General features: G+C 39.8%; 2 protein-coding genes across 2 annotated transcripts in view; both read right to left on the reverse strand.

Moving 5' to 3' along the window:
• Positions 1-10,540: 10,540 nt before the first annotated feature.
• Positions 10,541-25,732, reverse strand: part of LOC311051675 (uncharacterized protein) — a gene marked incomplete at both ends in the record, with an annotated part of 49,894 nt that continues 34,702 nt past the window's right edge. The window contains 16 exons of the mRNA XM_084066258.1: positions 10,541-10,547; positions 11,237-11,349; positions 11,835-11,919; positions 12,012-12,039; positions 12,522-12,543; positions 12,643-12,665; positions 12,818-12,915; positions 13,028-13,059; positions 13,144-13,305; positions 13,411-13,523; positions 13,621-13,790; positions 14,376-14,403; positions 14,555-14,576; positions 14,672-14,694; positions 14,825-14,922; positions 25,662-25,693. Coding sequence (XP_083922384.1) covers positions 10,541-10,547; positions 11,237-11,349; positions 11,835-11,919; positions 12,012-12,039; positions 12,522-12,543; positions 12,643-12,665; positions 12,818-12,915; positions 13,028-13,059; positions 13,144-13,305; positions 13,411-13,523; positions 13,621-13,790; positions 14,376-14,403; positions 14,555-14,576; positions 14,672-14,694; positions 14,825-14,922; positions 25,662-25,693 — 1,056 coding nt within the window. The remainder of the gene's footprint in view (positions 10,548-11,236; positions 11,350-11,834; positions 11,920-12,011; positions 12,040-12,521; positions 12,544-12,642; positions 12,666-12,817; positions 12,916-13,027; positions 13,060-13,143; positions 13,306-13,410; positions 13,524-13,620; positions 13,791-14,375; positions 14,404-14,554; positions 14,577-14,671; positions 14,695-14,824; positions 14,923-25,661; positions 25,694-25,732) is intronic.
• Positions 17,515-24,186, reverse strand: LOC311052468 (uncharacterized protein; the record flags this gene model as incomplete). Its single annotated transcript, XM_084067428.1, has 11 exons — positions 17,515-17,709; positions 18,106-18,231; positions 18,704-18,840; positions 18,939-19,024; positions 19,305-19,519; positions 19,755-19,910; positions 20,162-20,280; positions 20,427-20,530; positions 20,922-21,133; positions 23,526-23,598; positions 24,158-24,186. The coding sequence occupies 11 exons, from the start codon at positions 24,184-24,186 to the stop codon at positions 17,515-17,517; spliced, it is 1,452 nt and encodes a 483-aa protein (XP_083923554.1).

Below are 25,732 nucleotides of genomic sequence, written 5' to 3' on the forward strand. Positions count from 1 at the left end.
TGACATTGACTAGATAATCCTCTTCAATCAAGTGGCATTATTGTGACACCATTGTGTCACTACCGAAACGAAGTTAAATCCGAAAAAATCAATAAGTGTGGAGGCCAAAAAAAAATTGTTCCCCCAAAAACCTGTTAGGAGTACGTTTCAGGCAATTTAAAGTTGATTGGTAGTGACTTTTTTTTTGGTCCCTAACATTCATCGAGCTCTGGACTTCGACATTTTTTTTTCGTTTTGGTAGTGACACCATTGTGTCAAAAAAAAAATGTTCCCCCAAAAACCTGTTAGGAGTACGTTTCAGGCAATTTAAAGTTGATTGATAGTGACTTTTTTTTTGGTCCCTAACATTCATCGACCCATGCCCATTTTGCTAGGCTTGGATGGCTTAGGGTTGAGGACAGAGTACAGCAACTTGCTATGGGCCTGGTCTTCAAGATACACCACAACATTGGGATCCCCCTGTATTTGTCAAAATACTTCCAAAATGTTAATCAAGTCCATGATCATAACACCAGAGGCAGCTCCACAAACCATGTTCAACCCAGATTTGGCACAACAAAGGGAATGAACTCTTTCTCATGCTATTCATCTAAAATGTGGAATGCCCTACCAAAAGGAGTAAAGGAGTGTAAAACCCTACTCACTTTCAAAAATGCCCTAAAGATACACCTTCAGGAGGCTGCAATTCAAAAATGGCCCCTGTCCAAGTCCTAACCTACCCCATGTCCTAACCTAACCTACCCCCCCCACCTCTCTTTCTTTTTGTACATATTTTTCACCTTTCATACTTCATACCAGTAACCTGTAAACTGATTGTATGACATTCTGTATAGTAGTGTGTATATCTGTCTGTCTCTTATATGTCAACATGATTTGTGTGCATGGGGATCTCATCTTAAACAAGCTACGTGCTTAACTGAGCTATCCAGTTTAGTAGACCTTGTATTGCGAATTTGTACTTCCATGTACTGTTATGTACTGCCATGTACTGTTCTCATGTCTTACTAAATAAAGTACATCAATCAATCAATCGAGCTCTGGACTTAGAATTTTTTTTTTCGTTTCGGTAGTGACACCATTGTGTCAAAAAAAAAAATGTTCCCCCAAAAACCTGTTAGGAGTACGTTCCAGGCAATTTAAAGTTGATTGGTAGTGACTTTTTTTTTGGTCCCTAACATTCATCGAGCTCTGGACTTAGTATTTTTTTTTTCGTTTCGGTAGTGACACCATTGTGTCAAAAAAAAAAATGTTCCCCCAAAAACCTGTTAGGAGTACGTTTCAGGCAATTTAAAGTTGATTGGTAGTGACTTTTTTTTTGGTCCCTAACATTCATCGAGCTCTGGACTTAGTATTTTTTTTTTTCGTTTCGGTAGTGACACCATTGTGTCAAAAAAAAAAAAATCCCCCAAAAACCTGTTAGGAGTACGTTTCAGGCAATTTTAAGTTGATTGGTAGTGACTTTTTTTTTGGTCCCTAACATTCATCGAGCTCTGGACTTAAAATCTTAAATTTGTTTCATTCAAAAACAGTAGACATTTCTGGGCTCACCTAGAAATGTCACCTAGGCTCAATGTAGCCTGACAGCGCGTCGCAGGTTCGACTCCCAATCCTGACGGCCTTTGCTGCATGTCACTCCCCATCTCTCTCCCCATTTCCTGTCAGCCTACTGTCCTGTCAAATAAAGGCATAAAAACAGTGGACATGTCTCATTAAAAAGGTCTCAGATACAACCAGTAAATGGTTAAATAATGTATATGGGGCAAACCTGGGTGTAATGTGCAGTACGATTTGAAGTGTCATTGTCTGCTGTTTGAACGCCACCACAGCCCACACTGAAGGTACAACATCACAATGCGACCTAGCGGAAAACAGAAAATGGATTAGTATAGAGCCCTGAGGGACTCAACATTATGGGTTTTAAAGGAATAGTTCACCCCCAAAATGACTTTTTTTCTATCGATTATTATCTATCATATTATTGGCTTAGGAATGCGACAAAAACAAAACAATATCCATGAATTCAAGTCTCCATGGGGTGGCTAATCGATATTTTTTGGGTGAACTATCCCTTTAAGTGCTTAGATGTCCAGGTTAAATACCAAACTTTATAATTAGAAGAAATTAGACGAGTGGTTTCTTCTGTGTGTTGACTTTTATTCGTGCAGCATCAGGTTCCGTTTGCTGTCTCATTGTGCGGCTGGGTTCTGTTTACGCCCAGCTATTGCCTGGCCTTCAGCAGTAGCAGGACAGCACAAGCTCATTACCGCTATGTAGCGTCTACCTCACGCACAATGGATACAATAATTCAAGTTAATTGAATTGGAAGTGAACATAGCGCAAATGCAAATGACATTGACTAGATAATCCTCTTCAATCAAGTGGCATTATTGTGACACCATTGTGTCACTACCGAAACGAAGTTAAATCCGAAAAAATCAATAAGTGTGGAGGCCAAAAAAAAATTGTTCCCCCAAAAACCTGTTAGGAGTACGTTTCAGGCAATTTAAAGTTGATTGATAGTGACTTTTTTTTTGGTCCCTAACATTCATCGAGCTCTGGACTTAGAATTTTTTTTTTCGTTTCGGTAGTGACACCATTGTGTCAAAAAAAAAAATGTTCCCCCAAAAACCTGTTAGGAGTACGTTTCAGGCAATTTAAAGTTGATTGGTAGTGACTTTTTTTTTGGTCCCTAACATTCATCGAGCTCTGGACTTAGTCATTTTTTTTTCGTTTCGGTAGTGACACCATTGTGTCAAAAAAAAAAATGTTCCCCCAAAAACCTGTTAGGAGTACGTTTCAGGCAATTTAAAGTTGATTGGTAGTGACTTTTTTTTTGGTCCCTAACATTCATCGAGCTCTGGACTTAGTCATTTTTTTTTCGTTTCGGTAGTGACACCATTGTGTCAAAAAAAAAAAAATCCCCCAAAAACCTGTTAGGAGTACGTTTCAGGCAATTTTAAGTTGATTGGTAGTGACTTTTTTTTTGGTCCCTAACATTCATCGAGCTCTGGACTTAAAATCTTAAATTTGTTTCATTCAAAAACAGTAGACATTTCTGGGCTCACCTAGAAATGTCACCTAGGCTCAATGTAGCCTGACAGCGCGTCGCAGGTTCGACTCCCAATCCTGACGGCCTTTGCTGCATGTCACTCCCCATCTCTCTCCCCATTTCCTGTCAGCCTACTGTCCTGTCAAATAAAGGCATAAAAACAGTGGACATGTCTCATTAAAAAGGTCTCAGATACAACCAGTAAATGGTTAAATAATGTATATGGGGCAAACCTGGGTGTAATGTGCAGTACGATTTGAAGTGTCATTGTCTGCTGTTTGAACGCCACCACAGCCCACACTGAAGGTACAACATCACAATGCGACCTAGCGGAAAACAGAAAATGGATTAGTATAGAGCCCTGAGGGACTCAACATTATGGGTTTTAAAGGAATAGTTCACCCCCAAAATGACTTTTTTTCTATCGATTATTATCTATCATATTATTGGCTTAGGAATGCGACAAAAACAAAACAATATCCATGAATTCAAGTCTCCATGGGGTGGCTAATCGATATTTTTTGGGTGAACTATCCCTTTAAGTGCTTAGATGTCCAGGTTAAATACCAAACTTTATAATTAGAAGAAATTAGACGAGTGGTTTCTTCTGTGTGTTGACTTTTATTCGTGCAGCATCAGGTTCCGTTTGCTGTCTCATTGTGCGGCTGGGTTCTGTTTACGCCCAGCTATTGCCTGGCCTTCAGCAGTAGCAGGACAGCACAAGCTCATTACCGCTATGTAGCGTCTACCTCACGCACAATGGATACAATAATTCAAGTTAATTGAATTGGAAGTGAACATAGCGCAAATGCAAATGACATTGACTAGATAATCCTCTTCAATCAAGTGGCATTATTGTGACACCATTGTGTCACTACCGAAACGAAGTTAAATCCGAAAAAATCAATAAGTGTGGAGGCCAAAAAAAAATTGTTCCCCCAAAAACCTGTTAGGAGTACGTTTCAGGCAATTTAAAGTTGATTGGTAGTGACTTTTTTTTTGGTCCCTAACATTCATCGAGCTCTGGACTTCGACATTTTTTTTTCGTTTTGGTAGTGACACCATTGTGTCAAAAAAAAAATGTTCCCCCAAAAACCTGTTAGGAGTACGTTTCAGGCAATTTAAAGTTGATTGATAGTGACTTTTTTTTTGGTCCCTAACATTCATCGAGCTCTGGACTTAGAATTTTTTTTTTCGTTTCGGTAGTGACACCATTGTGTCAAAAAAAAAAATGTTCCCCCAAAAACCTGTTAGGAGTACGTTTCAGGCAATTTAAAGTTGATTGGTAGTGACTTTTTTTTTGGTCCCTAACATTCATCGAGCTCTGGACTTAGTCATTTTTTTTTCGTTTCGGTAGTGACACCATTGTGTCAAAAAAAAAAATGTTCCCCCAAAAACCTGTTAGGAGTACGTTTCAGGCAATTTAAAGTTGATTGGTAGTGACTTTTTTTTTGGTCCCTAACATTCATCGAGCTCTGGACTTAGTCATTTTTTTTTCGTTTCGGTAGTGACACCATTGTGTCAAAAAAAAAAAAATCCCCCAAAAACCTGTTAGGAGTACGTTTCAGGCAATTTTAAGTTGATTGGTAGTGACTTTTTTTTTGGTCCCTAACATTCATCGAGCTCTGGACTTAAAATCTTAAATTTGTTTCATTCAAAAACAGTAGACATTTCTGGGCTCACCTAGAAATGTCACCTAGGCTCAATGTAGCCTGACAGCGCGTCGCAGGTTCGACTCCCAATCCTGACGGCCTTTGCTGCATGTCACTCCCCATCTCTCTCCCCATTTCCTGTCAGCCTACTGTCCTGTCAAATAAAGGCATAAAAACAGTGGACATGTCTCATTAAAAAGGTCTCAGATACAACCAGTAAATGGTTAAATAATGTATATGGGGCAAACCTGGGTGTAATGTGCAGTACGATTTGAAGTGTCATTGTCTGCTGTTTGAACGCCACCACAGCCCACACTGAAGGTACAACATCACAATGCGACCTAGCGGAAAACAGAAAATGGATTAGTATAGAGCCCTGAGGGACTCAACATTATGGGTTTTAAAGGAATAGTTCACCCCCAAAATGACTTTTTTTCTATCGATTATTATCTATCATATTATTGGCTTAGGAATGCGACAAAAACAAAACAATATCCATGAATTCAAGTCTCCATGGGGTGGCTAATCGATATTTTTTGGGTGAACTATCCCTTTAAGTGCTTAGATGTCCAGGTTAAATACCAAACTTTATAATTAGAAGAAATTAGACGAGTGGTTTCTTCTGTGTGTTGACTTTTATTCGTGCAGCATCAGGTTCCGTTTGCTGTCTCATTGTGCGGCTGGGTTCTGTTTACGCCCAGCTATTGCCTGGCCTTCAGCAGTAGCAGGACAGCACAAGCTCATTACCGCTATGTAGCGTCTACCTCACGCACAATGGATACAATAATTCAAGTTAATTGAATTGGAAGTGAACATAGCGCAAATGCAAATGACATTGACTAGATAATCCTCTTCAATCAAGTGGCATTATTGTGACACCATTGTGTCACTACCGAAACGAAGTTAAATCCGAAAAAATCAATAAGTGTGGAGGCCAAAAAAAAATTGTTCCCCCAAAAACCTGTTAGGAGTACGTTTCAGGCAATTTAAAGTTGATTGGTAGTGACTTTTTTTTTGGTCCCTAACATTCATCGAGCTCTGGACTTCGACATTTTTTTTTCGTTTTGGTAGTGACACCATTGTGTCAAAAAAAAAATGTTCCCCCAAAAACCTGTTAGGAGTACGTTTCAGGCAATTTAAAGTTGATTGATAGTGACTTTTTTTTTGGTCCCTAACATTCATCGACCCATGCCCATTTTGCTAGGCTTGGATGGCTTAGGGTTGAGGACAGAGTACAGCAACTTGCTATGGGCCTGGTCTTCAAGATACACCACAACATTGGGATCCCCCTGTATTTGTCAAAATACTTCCAAAATGTTAATCAAGTCCATGATCATAACACCAGAGGCAGCTCCACAAACCATGTTCAACCCAGATTTGGCACAACAAAGGGAATGAACTCTTTCTCATGCTATTCATCTAAAATGTGGAATGCCCTACCAAAAGGAGTAAAGGAGTGTAAAACCCTACTCACTTTCAAAAATGCCCTAAAGATACACCTTCAGGAGGCTGCAATTCAAAAATGGCCCCTGTCCAAGTCCTAACCTACCCCATGTCCTAACCTAACCTACCCCCCCCCACCTCTCTTTCTTTTTGTACATATTTTTCACCTTTCATACTTCATACCAGTAACCTGTAAACTGATTGTATGACATTCTGTATAGTAGTGTGTATATCTGTCTGTCTCTTATATGTCAACATGATTTGTGTGCATGGGGATCTCATCTTAAACAAGCTACGTGCTTAACTGAGCTATCCAGTTTAGTAGACCTTGTATTGCGAATTTGTACTTCCATGTACTGTTATGTACTGCCATGTACTGTTCTCATGTCTTACTAAATAAAGTACATCAATCAATCAATCGAGCTCTGGACTTAGAATTTTTTTTTTCGTTTCGGTAGTGACACCATTGTGTCAAAAAAAAAAATGTTCCCCCAAAAACCTGTTAGGAGTACGTTCCAGGCAATTTAAAGTTGATTGGTAGTGACTTTTTTTTTGGTCCCTAACATTCATCGAGCTCTGGACTTAGTATTTTTTTTTTCGTTTCGGTAGTGACACCATTGTGTCAAAAAAAAAAATGTTCCCCCAAAAACCTGTTAGGAGTACGTTTCAGGCAATTTAAAGTTGATTGGTAGTGACTTTTTTTTTGGTCCCTAACATTCATCGAGCTCTGGACTTAGTATTTTTTTTTTTCGTTTCGGTAGTGACACCATTGTGTCAAAAAAAAAAAAATCCCCCAAAAACCTGTTAGGAGTACGTTTCAGGCAATTTTAAGTTGATTGGTAGTGACTTTTTTTTTGGTCCCTAACATTCATCGAGCTCTGGACTTAAAATCTTAAATTTGTTTCATTCAAAAACAGTAGACATTTCTGGGCTCACCTAGAAATGTCACCTAGGCTCAATGTAGCCTGACAGCGCGTCGCAGGTTCGACTCCCAATCCTGACGGCCTTTGCTGCATGTCACTCCCCATCTCTCTCCCCATTTCCTGTCAGCCTACTGTCCTGTCAAATAAAGGCATAAAAACAGTGGACATGTCTCATTAAAAAGGTCTCAGATACAACCAGTAAATGGTTAAATAATGTATATGGGGCAAACCTGGGTGTAATGTGCAGTACGATTTGAAGTGTCATTGTCTGCTGTTTGAACGCCACCACAGCCCACACTGAAGGTACAACATCACAATGCGACCTAGCGGAAAACAGAAAATGGATTAGTATAGAGCCCTGAGGGACTCAACATTATGGGTTTTAAAGGAATAGTTCACCCCCAAAATGACTTTTTTTCTATCGATTATTATCTATCATATTATTGGCTTAGGAATGCGACAAAAACAAAACAATATCCATGAATTCAAGTCTCCATGGGGTGGCTAATCGATATTTTTTGGGTGAACTATCCCTTTAAGTGCTTAGATGTCCAGGTTAAATACCAAACTTTATAATTAGAAGAAATTAGACGAGTGGTTTCTTCTGTGTGTTGACTTTTATTCGTGCAGCATCAGGTTCCGTTTGCTGTCTCATTGTGCGGCTGGGTTCTGTTTACGCCCAGCTATTGCCTGGCCTTCAGCAGTAGCAGGACAGCACAAGCTCATTACCGCTATGTAGCGTCTACCTCACGCACAATGGATACAATAATTCAAGTTAATTGAATTGGAAGTGAACATAGCGCAAATGCAAATGACATTGACTAGATAATCCTCTTCAATCAAGTGGCATTATTGTGACACCATTGTGTCACTACCGAAACGAAGTTAAATCCGAAAAAATCAATAAGTGTGGAGGCCAAAAAAAAATTGTTCCCCCAAAAACCTGTTAGGAGTACGTTTCAGGCAATTTAAAGTTGATTGGTAGTGACTTTTTTTTTGGTCCCTAACATTCATCGAGCTCTGGACTTCGACATTTTTTTTTCGTTTTGGTAGTGACACCATTGTGTCAAAAAAAAAATGTTCCCCCAAAAACCTGTTAGGAGTACGTTTCAGGCAATTTAAAGTTGATTGGTAGTGACTTTTTTTTTGGTCCCTAACATTCATCGAGCTCTGGACTTAGTATTTTTTTTTTCGTTTCGGTAGTGACACCATTGTGTCAAAAAAAAAAATTTCCCCCAAAAACCTGTTAGGAGTACGTTTCAGGCAATTTTAAGTTGATTGGTAGTGACTTTTTTTTTGGTCCCTAACATTCATCGAGCTCTGGACTTAAAATCTTAAATTTGTTTCATTCAAAAACAGTAGACATTTCTGGGCTCACCTAGAAATGTCACCTAGGCTCAATGTAGCCTGACAGCGCGTCGCAGGTTCGACTCCCAATCCTGACGGCCTTTGCTGCATGTCACTCCCCATCTCTCTCCCCATTTCCTGTCAGCCTACTGTCCTGTCAAATAAAGGCATAAAAACAGTGGACATGTCTCATTAAAAAGGTCTCAGATACAACCAGTAAATGGTTAAATAATGTATATGGGGCAAACCTGGGTGTAATGTGCAGTACGATTTGAAGTGTCATTGTCTGCTGTTTGAACGCCACCACAGCCCACACTGAAGGTACAACATCACAATGCGACCTAGCGGAAAACAGAAAATGGATTAGTATAGAGCCCTGAGGGACTCAACATTATGGGTTTTAAAGGAATAGTTCACCCCCAAAATGACTTTTTTTCTATCGATTATTATCTATCATATTATTGGCTTAGGAATGCGACAAAAACAAAACAATATCCATGAATTCAAGTCTCCATGGGGTGGCTAATCGATATTTTTTGGGTGAACTATCCCTTTAAGTGCTTAGATGTCCAGGTTAAATACCAAACTTTATAATTAGAAGAAATTAGACGAGTGGTTTCTTCTGTGTGTTGACTTTTATTCGTGCAGCATCAGGTTCCGTTTGCTGTCTCATTGTGCGGCTGGGTTCTGTTTACGCCCAGCTATTGCCTGGCCTTCAGCAGTAGCAGGACAGCACAAGCTCATTACCGCTATGTAGCGTCTACCTCACGCACAATGGATACAATAATTCAAGTTAATTGAATTGGAAGTGAACATAGCGCAAATGCAAATGACATTGACTAGATAATCCTCTTCAATCAAGTGGCATTATTGTGACACCATTGTGTCACTACCGAAACGAAGTTAAATCCGAAAAAATCAATAAGTGTGGAGGCCAAAAAAAAATTGTTCCCCCAAAAACCTGTTAGGAGTACGTTTCAGGCAATTTAAAGTTGATTGGTAGTGACTTTTTTTTTGGTCCCTAACATTCATCGAGCTCTGGACTTCGACATTTTTTTTTCGTTTTGGTAGTGACACCATTGTGTCAAAAAAAAAATGTTCCCCCAAAAACCTGTTAGGAGTACGTTTCAGGCAATTTAAAGTTGATTGATAGTTTTAGATTAAAATGTGATTGATTGTGATTAATTCATTACAAAGCCTCTAATTAATTTGATAAATGTTTTTAATCGAGTCCCAGCCCCACTTCTTATTATACATATTTATAATGTTCTTACCCTTCATCACAGATGCAGATGTAGCAGAGTCTCCAAACTTTGATCCGGTGTACACAAACTGACCGTTGGAGATTTCCCCAGCAGAGCCACATGACTTCCCTGTGGAAGAGAAAGAAATATCCTTCAATACACTGGTATGAAATATCCAGTGGTGTAAAGTAACTAAGTACATTTACTAAAGTACTGTACTTAAGTACAATTAGAAGGTACTTTTACTTTACTGGAGTATTTCCAATTGTCTATACTTTTACTTTACTGGCAAAAATATGTTGTCATTTCAAACCTTAATGTGCATGGTTACATTTTCTATTATCTTTACTTTATGTTTTTACCGTTCCAGAGAACATAACAAGGTGGGACACAAACTCAGCCAATCCAGTTGGAGATGCAGTCAGGTAGTCAAACACTGCGTTGATGACAACGTCTTTCTCAGCAGGAAGAGGCAACACCACAAGTTCTGCACTCTGCTTTGGAGACAGGAGCCTTACAGCCTCCAGCTGGACAGAAAGACAGTCAAGAAAAGATTATCACCACCACTGGATTTTATTTGATAATAATAAGGTAACTATTTGGTCTAATCATTCTTTAGAGTTTTTTTTATGTGGCAGTGATGAAGTCTTACAGGGGAGAAGCCTGGGTTGAGATTCAGGAATTCTCTGACAGACACAAGGGCTGAGAATGGCCCAAAGTTGTTCTGCAGCCAGTAAGCACTGCTGTTGTAGGGGACAGATCAGAACAAAGTATTAAGGCATTCAAACAGAAAAATGGTAAAAATAGTAAATTATCCAGTAAAAAGAGCCCATTCAGAGCCAAGTATAGACTCATTATTTATTATTGAGATAATGTAGTTAGTCAGTACCTGACAGTGGGCGGGACAGGAAAGGGAGGATTAGATCCTTCAGGACCAAATGCTGCTGCTGTGAGGTCATGTTGTCAAACTGATGGCTAAACTCCTTCAAACTGTGAATTAAACAAACACACAATGAGAAATAATCTTCTCTATGAATGACTTATTATTCTAGAATCTAGAGGAAAGTTATCATTGTGAGTATGACTTAACCTTATGGGGACCTAAACTCTTAAATCAATGTACATGTCAGATCAAACCAATATTCAAAGTGAATTACATTTGCACATTAATGTGATTGGGTTATAATGATGAATAATAGCCTCCAGGTCAATACTTACACTTGCTGGTATGTGTGGCAGCTGAGGTTACTGCCACTGAGGCATCCCGATGCAGATGACAGGAACCCTCTCAAACATCCAACCATTTCCTGATGACATCACTGTCCTTCAACTGTTCATTAGTCAGCATCGATAGTCTCATCTCTCCAATCACATCCAGAGCCACAGACGCCGATGGACCAGTCATGGTCTCAGACTACATGTGTCAATATGATGTTTGACTAAATTACTTTCAGTGTTTGGTCATTGTTGTATACCAATTAATTACACAATTTAGCAGTTTAATTTGAGTTTATTTCAGTGTCTGGTTAAAGCAATTTTTATACCGTGTTGGCAAGAAGATCCAGAGCTGCATCCAACACCCCAAAGGACTTGGACAAGAACAGCTTCCAGACTGGTCTGGAACCAGTGGAGTTTGGGGACTGGTTACACTTCATCACCGCTGCCAGATCCTGTGCTGTCAACATGGACACCTGGGTGGAGAAAATGGAGAGAGCAGAACAGAAAGAAATGCAGGAAATGTTTAAAGAAGTCAAGATGAGAAAAGGTTCTGTTGTTTAAAATATGAATGTAACGAAGGGGGACACCTCTGTTTACTTTTATATAGAATATACTGGTTGAGGCGGCGAATATGGACTAGATTCCGGTCAGAGAATCAGGGGAGTCTGGAGAAGGGATTTCTTTCCAATCATTTATTTCTCTCCAAAGGGCATTGGGTTATTGGTCTTACAACAGTATGAATGTGTGAGGGTGAATGTGTGGTATCGTTTCATGGACGCACAAAGGATAGGGGATCAAGGAACAAGGGAACAGGAGGAAACATACAGAGATCTTCGTGTCTGACTGGTCCTGCTTATGTCAAACACTCTAACTAAATAGACTGTCAGTGGTAAGTACCATGTCAGGCCACTAGGCGTCGCTGACAGGCTTTCTACAATTAGGGACTTAAGTGACTTACTGAAGCACAAGCGTATTCTTCAATGCCATAGTCACAAAAACTTCCACTCATCTGCCCGCTGTTGAGGAGGAGCTGTAGTGCAGTGCTTTGGTAAAGGAAAGGAAAAAAAGGTTCAATCATTTCCTACATTACAACAACATGATTATTTATTAAATAGATCTGAGAAATAAAATTCACCTGTTAACTCCAAGACAAATGTCTGCTTCTGTGAAAACAGAGCAAACGAATTAAGGATTGAAACAAATAACTAGAGAATATGTTCTGGGAATCTAAGTGGTTTGGAAACAATTTCTGTTCAAAGGGATTTAGGAAGGCATGGCGTCTCTGACGCGTGTTTTTGAAACACAAAACTAGTAATGACATAAGTTCCATGTATTGATGCCTGAACATAAGGACAGATGCTCCTATATACATACAACACTCTTGATGAAGGCAGAGTTATTGCTGATATTGTTCAACTTGACTGAAAAAGTTAAACTATAACTGCACTTTGACCATAATGTTTTATGCATTTTCTCCATACTCTATCTTCTATTTGTTTCTTGATATATTTTTCTCTCTTTAAATGCCTTATGTAAAGAGTATTGATATTGCCTTTGTGTATGAAATTTTCATTTACAAATACATTTGGCCATACTTGACAATGTTTCACAAACTACTAGGTCAAGAAAAGTATACAACACTTACCACTTGCTGGAATAAAGTTGCACTTGGGGGAAAAATGGGGGGAAATAGTTGTGAATTTGATGACTTTTAAATAATACTCTACTTAACGTTTAAAATTTGAAAACAAAATTAAGGCAAATACCTCTCCACTGTATATGATGCAGCCTAAGAAAAAAAGTGCAGATACTGTAAGGCCTTGGTTCACTCTTAAAACACCATGGCATAACAAAATGACCATTGCAAATCAAAAGTAAATGTAACAGCTTAATTAACCTAAGTTAAATATCACTTTACGTCCTTTCGATAGAAGATCTCACCTGGTGGAACTTGCTGGAATAAAGCCAGCTTGTTGTATGTGATGGATGATGCTACACCCAGAGGAAGAGTAGGCAACGCCTGGTCCAGTCTGGTGAAACTGAAGATCAACAAGTCGGGGGTTAACTTCAGCTAATAATAATGAATGGAATCCCATCTACCAAGTCTTCAAAATCCACAATATATTGATGGATTGACGGATATACACTTACATTATTTTGTACGATGAGCAGGAAATGTTTTCCTGAAAAGTTACAAAAAGACGTTATAATTTCAAACCAAATGTGCACAGTTACTGTTTCTATTATCTTTACTTTATTGTTTTTACCTTCCCAGAGACAAGGTGGGACACAAACTCAGCCAATCCTTTCTCATTTGGAGATGCAGTCAGGTAGTCAAACACTGCATTGATGACAACGTCTTTCTGAGCAAGAGGCAACACCACAAGTTCTGCACTCTGCTTTGGAGACAGGAGCTTTACAGCCTCCAGCTGCACATAAAGAAAAACAAGAAAAACTCATTGCTGGATTGTATTTTATTTAAAACAATCTAGTAATTAATAAAGGTCTAATCATTCTTTGGTGTGAGGTCTTACAGGGGAGAAGCCTGGGTTGAGCTTCAGGAATTCTCTGACAGAAACAAGACTTGAGAAAGGCCCAAAGTTGTTCTGCAACCAGTGAACACTGCTGTTGGACACACAGCCTTGGCCTGGAGGGGACAGATCAGAATGAAACATATTCAAACTGAAAGGTATCTAGAAATAATACGTTTTCCATACGATCTGTTATTGAGATATTATAGTTACCTGACTGGGACAGGAAAGGGAGGATTAGTTTCATCAGGACCAAATGCTGCTGCTGTGAGGTCATGTTGTCAAGTCTGGTTAGAGCTACGTTTTGTACCATGTTGGCAAGAATATCCAGAGCTGCATCCAACACCCCAAAGGACTTGGAGAGCAACAGTGTCCAGACTGGTCTGGAACCAGTGGAGCTGGGGGACTTGTTACACTTCATCACCGCTGCCAGATCCTGTGCTGTCAACATGGACACCTGGGTGGAAAGAAGAGCAGAAAGAAAATACAGAAAATGTTTAACCCTGCAAGGCCCAGTGTGATCGCACGATCACATGTATGTTTTATAAAGAAATTAGTTTAAATCATTTTTCTTTTCTGTTATTTTTTTTTTTTTTCACCTCTAAATCCTCATTGGGTCCTATTGTTTAGTCTTACAATGCCATTGGCCAGGATATTTGCATATAAATACCCCCCACAGAGCCAGGAATCATCACAACTTGAAAAGAATCTGGGCCTTGCAGGGTTAAAGAAGTCAAGATGAGAAAAGCTACTGTTGAGTAGAATTGAGAGACTTTAGTGGCTTACTGAAGCACAAGCGTATTCTTCAATGCCATAGTCACAAAACCTTCCACTCATCATCTGTCGATTGTTGAGGAGGAGCTGTAGTGCAGTGCTTTGGTATAGAAATGGAAAATATGATCAAACATTTCTTGCATTACAACAAAATTATTCTTAAAGCTGAGATGTGCTGCTTAAAAAAAACTCACCCGTTAACTCCAAGACAAATGTCTGTTTCTGTGAAAACATGAGAGTAAATGAATGAATGTATTAATTTATCCATATTTATGTACGTGTGAAATCTGCTGTACAAATAAACTTGCCTTGCCATAATTATAATGTTTTTTAAATTACTGTACTGTAGGTATAGAAAAGTATAAACACTTACCATTTGCTGGAATAATGTTGCACTTAAGGGTAAAGGGTGAAATGGTTGTGAATTTACTGAAATTAACATAATACTCTGCTTAACATTTAAAGCTTGATTACAAATTAAGGTCAATACCTCTCCACTGTATATGGTGCAGCCTAAGAAAAGAAAAGTGCAGATATTAGGCTTTTGCTCATTTCTAAAACACCATGGCAAAACAAAATAACCGATACAAAACAAAGGTAAATGTAACGGCAATGTTTACATCATGTAGATAGAAGATCTCACCTGGTGGAACGTGATGAAGTAAAGTTAGCTTGTTGTATGCGATGGATGATGCTACACTCGGAGGAAGAGTAGGCAAGGCCTGGTCCAGTCTGGTGAAACTGAGACCCAACAAGTCGGGGTTAATATCAGCCAATAATGAATGAAATCACATCTACCTGTCTTCAAAAAACATAATACCGTATTTTCCGCACTATAAGGCGCACCGTCAGTGCGCCTTATAGTGCGGATGCGCCTTATAATCCGATGCGCCTTATATATGTATCAATATTGGTTTCCGTGGTTTCCGCACTATAAGGCGCACCGTCAGTGCGCCTTATAGTGCGGATGCGCCTTATAATGCGGTGCGCCCTATATATGAAAATAATACATTTATTGAAGGTGCGCCTTATACTCAGATGCGCCTTATAGTGCGGAAAATACTGTACTATATATTGATGGATCTACTTACATTATTTGGTATGATGAGCAGGAAATGTTTCCCTGAAAAGTGGCAAAAATATGTTGTCATTTCAAACCTTAATGTGCATGGTTACATTTTCTATTATCTTTACTTTATGTTTTTACCGTTTCCAGAGAACATAACAAGGTGGGACACAAACTCAGCCAATCCCCCCGTTGGAGATGCAGTCAGGGAGTCAAACACTGCGTTGATGACAACGTCTTTCTCAGCAGGAAGAGGCAACACCACAAGTTCTGCACTCTGCTTTGGAGACAGGAGCCTTACAGCCTCCAGCTGCACAGAAACAGACAGTCAAGAAAATAATCATCACCACCACTGGATTTTATTTGATAATAATAATAAGGTAACTATTTGGTCTAATCAGTCTTTAGCGGGCTTTTTTATGTGACAGCTATGAAGTCTTACAGGGGAGAAGCCTGGGTTGAGATTCAGGAATTCTCTGACAGACACAAGGACTGAGAATTACCCAAACTTGTTCTGCAGCCAGTAAGCACTGCTGTTGGACACACAGCCTTGGTCTGGAGGGATCAGAACAAAATATTAAGGCATCCAAACAGAAAAATGGCTGCAAATACCAGTCAAAACATTTTCCAGTAAAGATATCCCATTCTAATTGAGAATAGAATGGGAATATATTTATTTAGCAAATACATTTGAAAATGAGAGCCAAACTGTTATTGAGATATTGCAGTTAGTCAGTACCTGGCTGTGGTCGGGAGAGGAAAGGGAGGATTAGTTCCTTCAGGCAAATGCTGCTGCTGTGAGGTCATGTTGTCAAACTGATGGCTAAACTCCTTCAAACTGGTGAATCAAACACAGAATGAGAAATACTTATTTCTTAGCTTATTGGTGAAGCTAGAGAAAAGGCAACGGAGTCATCAAAATCAAAATCATCCCCCAGGAAGAATGAAGGTGCACAGAAAAGTCTATGGAAATCCAGCCAGTAGTTTTCAAGACATCTTCTTTGGGACCAAAGTGACAGATGGACGTATAGACCAAACAACCAACATACAGTAGCCATCCTTAGGGCCCTGCTGCTAGTGGGGCTAAAATACATGCAGGTCAATACTTACACTTGCTGGTATGAGTTACAGCTGAGATTCCTGCTGCTAAGGCAGCGTAGAAACCATGCAGATGACAGGAACCCTCTCAAATGTCCAGAGAACCACGTCCTGATGACATCACTGTCCCTCAACTGTTTTGCCACTCTCAGTCATAAAGATAAGTATTCCATTGAGTCTCTCATGCTCTGAAACCATACAATAGACACCAAGTTTTTATTTCTAGCCCATCTGGTTCAAAAGTTATTGCCAAAGCTATTTTCTGATAGGGGCCAATATTGAGGCAGCCATATTGGATTTCCAGCAGCAAGTTGACCGGGTTGTCCATATAGGTTGTGATCCTACTGGGTCATAGATATTATTTCTGGTGGCCAACCTTTTATGGCAGGGCAAATGCAGCATACCCCCCTTTGCCCCTGGGTACTGATAGGGGCCAATATTGAGGCGACCATATTGGATTTCCAGCAAAGAATTGACCGGGTTGTCAATATAGGTTGTGATCCTACTGGGTCATAGATATTATTTCTGGTGGACAACCTTTTATAGCAGGGCAAATGCAGCATACCCCCCTATGCCCCCTGGGTATAAGTTTTTACTCTACTGGATGTGCGCCATTTTGAATTTGGCTGTCTAGCAAAAAATGCCAGGATTTTTGGGAGGGACCTGGGGGCTAAATCTTTTCTAAAGGGTCCATAGAGGTCAAATCAATCGTCAAACCATCCTTGCCAAAGGATGGTCACGGAACCTCACTTTGTGACCCGACTAGTAACTATTTATTTACCCAAACATTCAGTGTGAAAAATAAATACCTGGATACTGGATATAAACCCCTCTTTCTCTTTTTTCTTCTTAAAATTAAAAAAACTTTTTAGTATTGATAAAATTGATTATTTGCATTGCAAAACGATTCGATACGATACAAAGTCAAACGATACAATATTTAACTGTTTGCATATCGATATAGATTTTTGAAAATGAAAATCGATTTTTCGATGCAGTTACTATATTGTTACACTTCTACGTATGACTATGAAAAATTGTTTTACATAAAATACCGTACAATGTAATGTAGAACCGCACATCACAGATACTATAGATGTGCAGAACTGGAGTACATTAATATCAAGCTTATCACATTTAACTGAAAAGCATTTGAAAAGTAAGCCCACTTACAGTTTTTGGAAGGACAGACAGGTGGCACCCTGTGTGGTGGTGGAGGTGAGCAGGTTCTTGTGGAGGAAGACCAAGTCATCGGTGAGACTGCGATCGAACCAGGCGTTGACCTGTGACCTATCACTGCTGCTGAGAGCCAGGGGCCAGACGCGAGGCAGCGTGGCACGCCGCACAACCGCAGGGAGTCTCTCCTGCAGTCAGCATACAATACAATACTTGAGGGAGTTCACAGTACAATGGACCACAATAGAAACAAGCTTTTTCATGTTAGCAGAACTTTTGACTGTACTGTAAACTAACTTGTTAAAGTATTCAATCAATCAATCAGTTCCAGGAGGTCCCCAGACAAATTAGTTTTCAAAACTTTTTTAAGTTGTAGAAAAAATTGTTTTAATATCCTTTCTTAATAAATCTTCTCTTATGGGGTCCCTAGACTGCGGCCAAAAGGGGGTTTGCTTCCAAATACAAGCAATTTGGGGGTCCTTTACATGAAAATGTTAGAACAACTGCTCTATACTGTATACAGTATCATGTATACACTATACATATACACATGAGTGTCTGCTCTGTGGTTGTGTAGTGCCTACGTTCTCCAGGAACACAGTAGTCTGAATGTAGTTCTGGTAGATCTGGCAGAGTTGTCCCTCATCGTCAACAATACCAGGGCGACGGAGGAAACTGCCAAGGTCTGAAGGTGGCATGGAGTTCAGCAGCTGAAGACACAGTTACAGTAGCATAACGGAAACGTGAGCATTATTCACACAGCAGCCATTTCTCTCATAGGGGCTGTGTGTCCACCAAGGCGTTTTTTTCCCCTGAGTGCAGCGTATGTTTTGAATTGTTTTCAATAGGAGCGCTGCGTTACCGCTATGCTGGAAACCACAGCAACGTGATGATAACCTGAGCGTCTATTTTGTGCTGCACTTTCAGGTCTTTAGCGTATTTTATCTTGGATTTTTTTTTACAAAAATTGTCTCTGAGATGTAGTGAAGTAGAAGCAAAAGGGGAAAAAAAAGAGGAAAAATTCCTCAAAATTGTACTCAAGTACAGTACTTGTACTTAGTCACTTTAGACCACTGGTTATCCCCCCCCTCCACACACACACACACACACACACACACACACACACACACACACACACACACACACACACACACACACACACACACACACACACACACACACCTGAGGCATCCTGTCGCTGGGCATGAGCGACATGAACGTGGACAGGTTGGGGAACTGGAATCCCATGAATGAGCTCTCCAAGAAACCATAGAAACTGTGGTTGTAGTTGTCACCATAGCAGCCGAGAGGAGTTGATCCTATAAGAACAGGGGAGATAGATGTACAGTAAGAATGCTGCCTGTCATTCATTCATTCATTCATGAGCTACAGTGTTTACTTTGTGGTCGTCCTTTACCTTTGAGAGACTGAATGATGTGATTGTGTATCTCCGTCTGTGTGACGTCCCCAAGTGTTGATAGAATCACATTCAGGACAGTAACTCTGCGTCACAAAAAGAGAAGGCATACTAAAAGGTCAAATTCTAAAGATATTGTTGCTGTGCCACTAGTTTGTAGGTCAACAACAATAAAAAAGTAAGTGTGTCAACCAGGATATATTATATTATAGTATTATATTACAAGATAATATAATACTTTTTACCCCATGATCTCTCACCCACTGGGAATACACCCAATGTTTCCCACAAAAAAACGTTCAGCTAAAGGCCAAGGGCAATCCCCCAATCCCCAAGGATAAGAACAGGTAAAGGTGCTCCACTTACGCTTGCTGCTCTGTGGCACAGCTCCTCCCTGCCACAATGCTGAAGTAAGGGCCGACATGGCTCGGTGAGAGGTCAACCAGTAGGGGGCGTAGGCGCATGTGGAGCCACGCTTGCACACTGCTGTTCTCCACAGAGGGCTCAGAGAGGTTGGCGCGGTCAAACACGACTTGCAACATGGCAGACCTCACTGTAGCGGGGAACGAACTCTCATGAGCCTGCAGAAAAAGAGAGTAATGAAATGGAGATTAAGTAAGTAATTGGTTAATATTATACATATGTTTTGTATTGATAATCCAAATCTGCAAAGTAACTAGTAACTAAAGTTTTCAAATGATTGTAGTGGAGTAAATGTACCTCTACATCTAAATATACCTCTACCGTCTAAATATACTTAATTACTTTCCATCACTGGAAAAGGCAGTTTAATGTTGAAATGTGTCCCCCTCTCACCAGGATGGCAGGCGAGAAGTCATCGAAGAACGCTGTGAGGTGTTTGTTGGGAACGTGGTTCATCACCATGGCGACCTGAGAAGATGAGGTGAGCTGACCAGGTGTGGACGAGACCTCTGCTAACTGCGTCACTGTAAGCTGGGTCAGGGCGTCCATCTGCAACCATGCAAGCATACAACACACACACACACACACACACACACACACACACACACACACACACACACACACACACACACACACACACACACACACACACACACACACACGCACGCACACACACACATACAGTGAGTGGATACACAATATCACAAACCGTGTAGAGAGATTTAAAATGAACAGCGTACCATAGAGATTTTAAGACAGGAAACAAATTCTATTCTATAAAAAAAAACTGTAAACAATACCGCTGAAAAGTTGGAGTAGAGCGTCCCTAGGTCACGGAATGAGACAACAGCAGCAAAGGCTCCAAAGTTCTTCTGCAACCATTCTCCACTGGCTGGATATTGTGAACTACAGCTAGGATCTGGACCAGGAAGTACATAATACATCAATGAGGATATTTCATTTTTTATTTAGATTTTGAAATATAGATAATCACTACTGTAGGATATAAGGTATTCATCAAGCTTGTGCCATTGATTTGCAGTTAGGATGAATGGAAGTCCTAACCTGTGGTTGTGTTCCTGGTGAGGAAGGCCTTGATGAAGTACAGGTACACAGTGACCGGTCTGGAAGGCTCCATCTGTGACTGGTGCTCACCCAAGACCTCAACACTGTGGTTGACAGGTAGCAGTTGAAAGGTCATTCATTATAATGAATGACCTAATAAGTATTTAGTTTAGCAGTAAAGTGATTGGTTAAATGTTGTATTGAATGAATGTATACAGATGTATGTAACACATATGCATAACTTCTACACTACCCATGGTGGTCATCTGCCAATGAACCACGCAGCTCAACTATGAACATCTCTAGCATAGGGGCCCTTGAATAGTTACATTCATATTGTTTGGGTATACTGATCGTTGGCTCTTGTGGCAAAGAACAGGTCTAAGGTACAGCATATACTGTGTGTATGAGTGGAGAACTCTGGTACAACACAACAGTGAAGCTCACAGCCAGGTTATGTACAACAGTTACAGTGTTGGGGGCTATGACACTTACAGGGCTTGGTAGGAGAGGCAATTTAGGTTTTTAGTGGTGAGACAGGACAGGAACTCTTTGGACACAGCTGGCAGGAATGGGCTGAGCCTTTGCTTGAACCACAGATCAATGAACGCAGGTTTCTCAAAGTTGTCTGAGCTGAAGGTGTCCAGTCGGATCTCTCCAATGGAATCCAGAATCAGCGATGTTGCAGGGTTGCTAGGGTTAAATGTCTACAAGGAACGGGGAGATGCAAGCAGAATTCTTCACAAATGTTTATCACAATTTTTTTTCTGTTACTTTTTTGTACTATTTGATTTTATGTATTGTCTGATAAAACTTCTGAAAATAAAGAGTTTTAAAAAAAAATGTTTATCACAAGATTTATATTAGTAAATGAGAAAGTCAAGATGAGAAAGGGTAGCCTACTGTTGAGTTAAATATGAGAGACATAATTAGTGGCTTACTGAAGCACAAGCGTATTCTTCAATGCCGTAGTCGCAAAAACGTCCACTCATCTGTCCATTGTTGAGGAGGAGCTGTAGTGCAGTGCTTTAGAAGATTGGAAAATAAAATAAAACATTTCTTACAAAATGATTCTTCATAAAATAATACCACACTGTGAATTAGCAGACAATGAGCCACTACTCTGCTTAAAATGTAATGCTTAAATTCAAATGAAGGTACTCTCTCCGGTGTATATTGTGCAGCCTAAGAAAAGAAAATTGGATATAATAAGGATCTGGTTCAATTTTAAGAACACCATGGCTAAGAAAAATGACCATTGCAAATGAAGTCAAGTGTAAACATATACAGCAGATCTAGAAGATCTCACCTGGTGGAACTTGCTGAAGTAAAGCCAGCTTGTTGTTTGTGACGGATGATGCTACACTCTGAGGAAGAGTAAGCAAGGCCTGGTCCAGTCTGGTGAAACTGAGACCCAAAAAGTTGCGGTTAACATAGGCCAATAATAATGAATTAAATAACGTTGACATGGTCTTCAAAAAACAAAACAAAACAAAAATATTTATATAAACTTATAAACTATTTTGTATGATGAGCAGGAAATGTTTCCCTGTCAAATGACAAAAAAGAGGTTGTCATTTCAAAACAAACATACACAGTTACTGTTTCTCTCATTATCATGCTATAGTTTTTACCGTTCCAGAAAACATAACAAGGTGGGACAGAAACTCAATCCCCTCTCCTCTGGAGACGCAGTCAGGTAGTCAAACACTGAGTTGATGACAACGTCTTTCTCAGCAGGAAGAGGCAACACCACAAGTTCTGCACTCTGCTTTGGAGACAGGAGCTTTACAGCCTCCAGCTGGACCGGGAAAAAACATACAGAAAAATATTATTATTATTTTATATTACAGTAACATTACAGTATTATATATTATATTAAGTAAGTAATTACCTATTACGTGTAAGCTTAAGTCTATAAGTTATAAGTCTTACAGGGGAGAAGCCCGGGTTGAGATTCAGGAATTCGGCCCAAAAGTTGTTCTGCAACCAGTCAACACTGCTGTTGGACACACAGCCTCGGTCTGGAGGGGACAGATCAGAATGAAACATTGAAGGGATAGTTCACCCCCAAAATGACTTTTTTTCTATCGATTAGTCACTCCACGGAGACTTGAATTCATGGATGTTTTTTTGTTTTTGTCGCATCCTAAGCCAATAATTTGATGACCGGCAGCAGTTCCGGTAGGACACAAAGGGTCTCCTTTATGTCTGCTACCGGAACCGCTGCCTACCGGTCCACTGGTCATCAAATTATTGGCTTAGGAATGCGACAAAAACAACAAAATATCCATGAAGTCTTCATGGGGTGAACTATCCCTTTCAAACAAAAGGGTGTATGAAAATGTCAGTCAATAATAAATTATCCAGTAAAAAAAGCCCATTCAGAGCCAAGTATAGACTCATTATTTATTATTGAGATAATGTAGTTAGTCAGTACCTGACAGTGGGCGGGACAGGAAAGGGAGGATTAGATCCTTCAGGACCAAATGCTGCTGCTGTGAGGTCATGTTGTCAAACTGATGGCTAAACTCCTTCAAACTGTGAATTAAACAAACACACAATGAGAAATAATCTTCTCTATGACGGACTTATTATTCTAGAATCTAGAGGAAAGTTATCATTGTGAGTATGACTTAACCTTATGGGGACCTAAACTCTTAAATCAAACAACATGTCAGATCAAACCAATATTCAAAGTGAATTACATTTGCACATTAATGTGATTGGGTTATAATGATGAATAATAGCCTCCAGGTCAATACTTACACTTGCTGGTATGTGTGACAGCTGAGGTTCCTGCCACTGAGGCATCCCGATGCAGATGACAGGAACCCTCTCAAACGTCCAGAGAACCATTTCCTGATGACATCACTGTCCCTCAACTGTTCATTAGTCAGCATCGATAGTCTCATCTCTCCAATCGCATCCAGAGCCACAGACGCCGATGGACCAGTCATGGTCTCAGACTACATGTGTCAATATGATGTTTGACTAAATTACTTTCAGTGTTTGGTCATTGTTGTATACCAATTAATTACACAATTTAGCAGTTTAATTTGAGTTTATTTCAGTGTCTGGTTAAAGCAATTTTTATACCGTGTTGGCAAGAAGATCCAGAGCTGCATCCAACATCCCAAACGACTTGGACAAGAACAGCTTCCAGACTGGTCTGGAACCAGTGGAGTTGGGGGACTGGTTACACTTCATCACCGCTGCCAGATCCTGTGCTGTCAACATGGACACCTGGGTGGAGAAAATGGAGAGAGCAGAACAGAAAGAAATGCAGGAAATGTTTAAAGAAGTCAAGATGAGAAAAGGTTCTGTTGTTTAAAATATGAATGTAACGAAGGGGGACACCTCTGTTTACTTTTATATAGAATATACTGGTTGAAGCGGCGAATATGGACTAGATTCCGGTCAGAGAATCAGGGGAGTCTGGAGAAGGGATTTCTTTCCAATAATTTATTTCTTTCCAAAGGGCATTGGGTTATTGGTCTTACAACAGTATGAATGTGTGAGGGTGAATGTGTGGTATCGTTTCATGGACGCACAAAGGATAGGGGATCAAGGAACAAGGGAACAGGAGGAAACATACAGAGATCTTCGTGTCTGACTGGTCCTGCTTATGTCAAACACTCTAACTAAATAGACTGTCAGTGGTAAGTACCATGTCAGGCCACTAGGCGTCGCTGACAGGCTTTCTACAATTAGGGACTTAAGTGACTTACTGAAGCACAAGCGTATTCTTCAATGCCATAGTCACAAAAACTTCCACTCATCTGCCCGCTGTTGAGGAGGAGCTGTAGTGCAGTGCTTTGGTAAAGGAAAGGAAAAAAGGTTCAATCATTTCCTACATTACAACAACATGATTATTTATTAAATAAATCTGAGAAATAAAATTCACCTGTTAACTCCAAGACAAATGTCTGCTTCTGTGAAAACAGTGCAAACGAATTAAGGATTGAAAAAATAACTAGAGAATATGTTCTGGGAATGTAAGTGGTTTGGAAACAATTTCTGTTCAAAGGGATTTAGGAAGGCATGGCGTCTCTGACGCGTGTTTTTGAAACACAAAACTGGTAATGACATAAGTTCCATGTGTTGATGCCTGAACATAAGGACAGATGCTCCTATATACATACAACACTCTTGATGAAGGCACATTTATTGCTGATATTGTTCAACTTGACTGAAAAAGTTAAACTATAACTGCACTTTGACCATAATGTTTTATGCATTTTCTCCATACTCATCTTCTATTTGTTTCTTGATATATTTTTCTCTCTTTAAATGCCTTATGTAAAGAATATTGATATTGCCTTTGTGTATGAAATTTTCATTTACAAATACATTTGGCCATACTTGACAATGTTTCACAAACTACTAGGTCAAGAAAAGTATACAACACTTACCACTTGGAATAAAGTTGCACTTGGGGGAAAAAGGGGGGAAAATAGTTGTGAATTTGATGACATATAAATAATACTCTACTTAACGTTTAAAATTTGAAAACAAAATTAAGGCAAATACCTCTCCACTGTATATGATGCAGCCTAAGAAAAAAAGTGCAGATACTGTAAGGCCTTGGTTCACTCTTAAAACACCATGGCATAACAAAATGACCATTGCAAATCAAAAGTAAATGTAACAGCCAGGGCCGTGTTAATGTCAAAATGCGCACTAGGCAACGGACAATTTTCGGGCCCCCCCCCCCCGCGTGCATGTGCGCGACCAATGCGCGCGCGAAATTTTGCGGTTATTTCGCGGATTGTGGCCGTTTTGGGGCGTTTCTTTGTTACTTTATTTCGGTTTTAGGGTTAGGTTTACGGTTAGGTTAGGCTTATGTTATTTAATTTCAAAAAGAAAAAAAAAAATATATTTTATGGGTGCATTTTTCGGCCCCCCCCCCCCGACAAGACATAGGCATGTGCCTAGATTGCCTGTGCATAAAAACGGCCCTGGTAACAGCTTAATTAACCTAAGTTAAATATCACTTTACGTCCTTTCGATAGAAGATCTCACCTGGTGGAACTTGCTGGAATAAAGCCAGCTTGTTGTATGTGATGGATGATGCTACACCCAGAGGAAGAGTAGGCAACGCCTGGTCCAGTCTGGTGAAACTGAAGATCAACAAGTCGGGGGTTAACTTCAGCTAATAATAATGAATGGAATCCCATCTACCAAGTCTTCAAAATCCACAATATATTGATGGATTGACGGATATACACTTACATTATTTTGTATGATGAGCAGGAAATGTTTTCCTGAAAAGTTACAAAAAGACGTTATAATTTCAAACCAAA

The sequence above is a fragment of the Gymnoscopelus microlampas genome, assembly GCF_963454915.1.
Source record: "Gymnoscopelus microlampas genome assembly, chromosome: 9".
Lineage (NCBI taxonomy): Eukaryota > Metazoa > Chordata > Actinopteri > Myctophiformes > Myctophidae > Gymnoscopelus > Gymnoscopelus microlampas.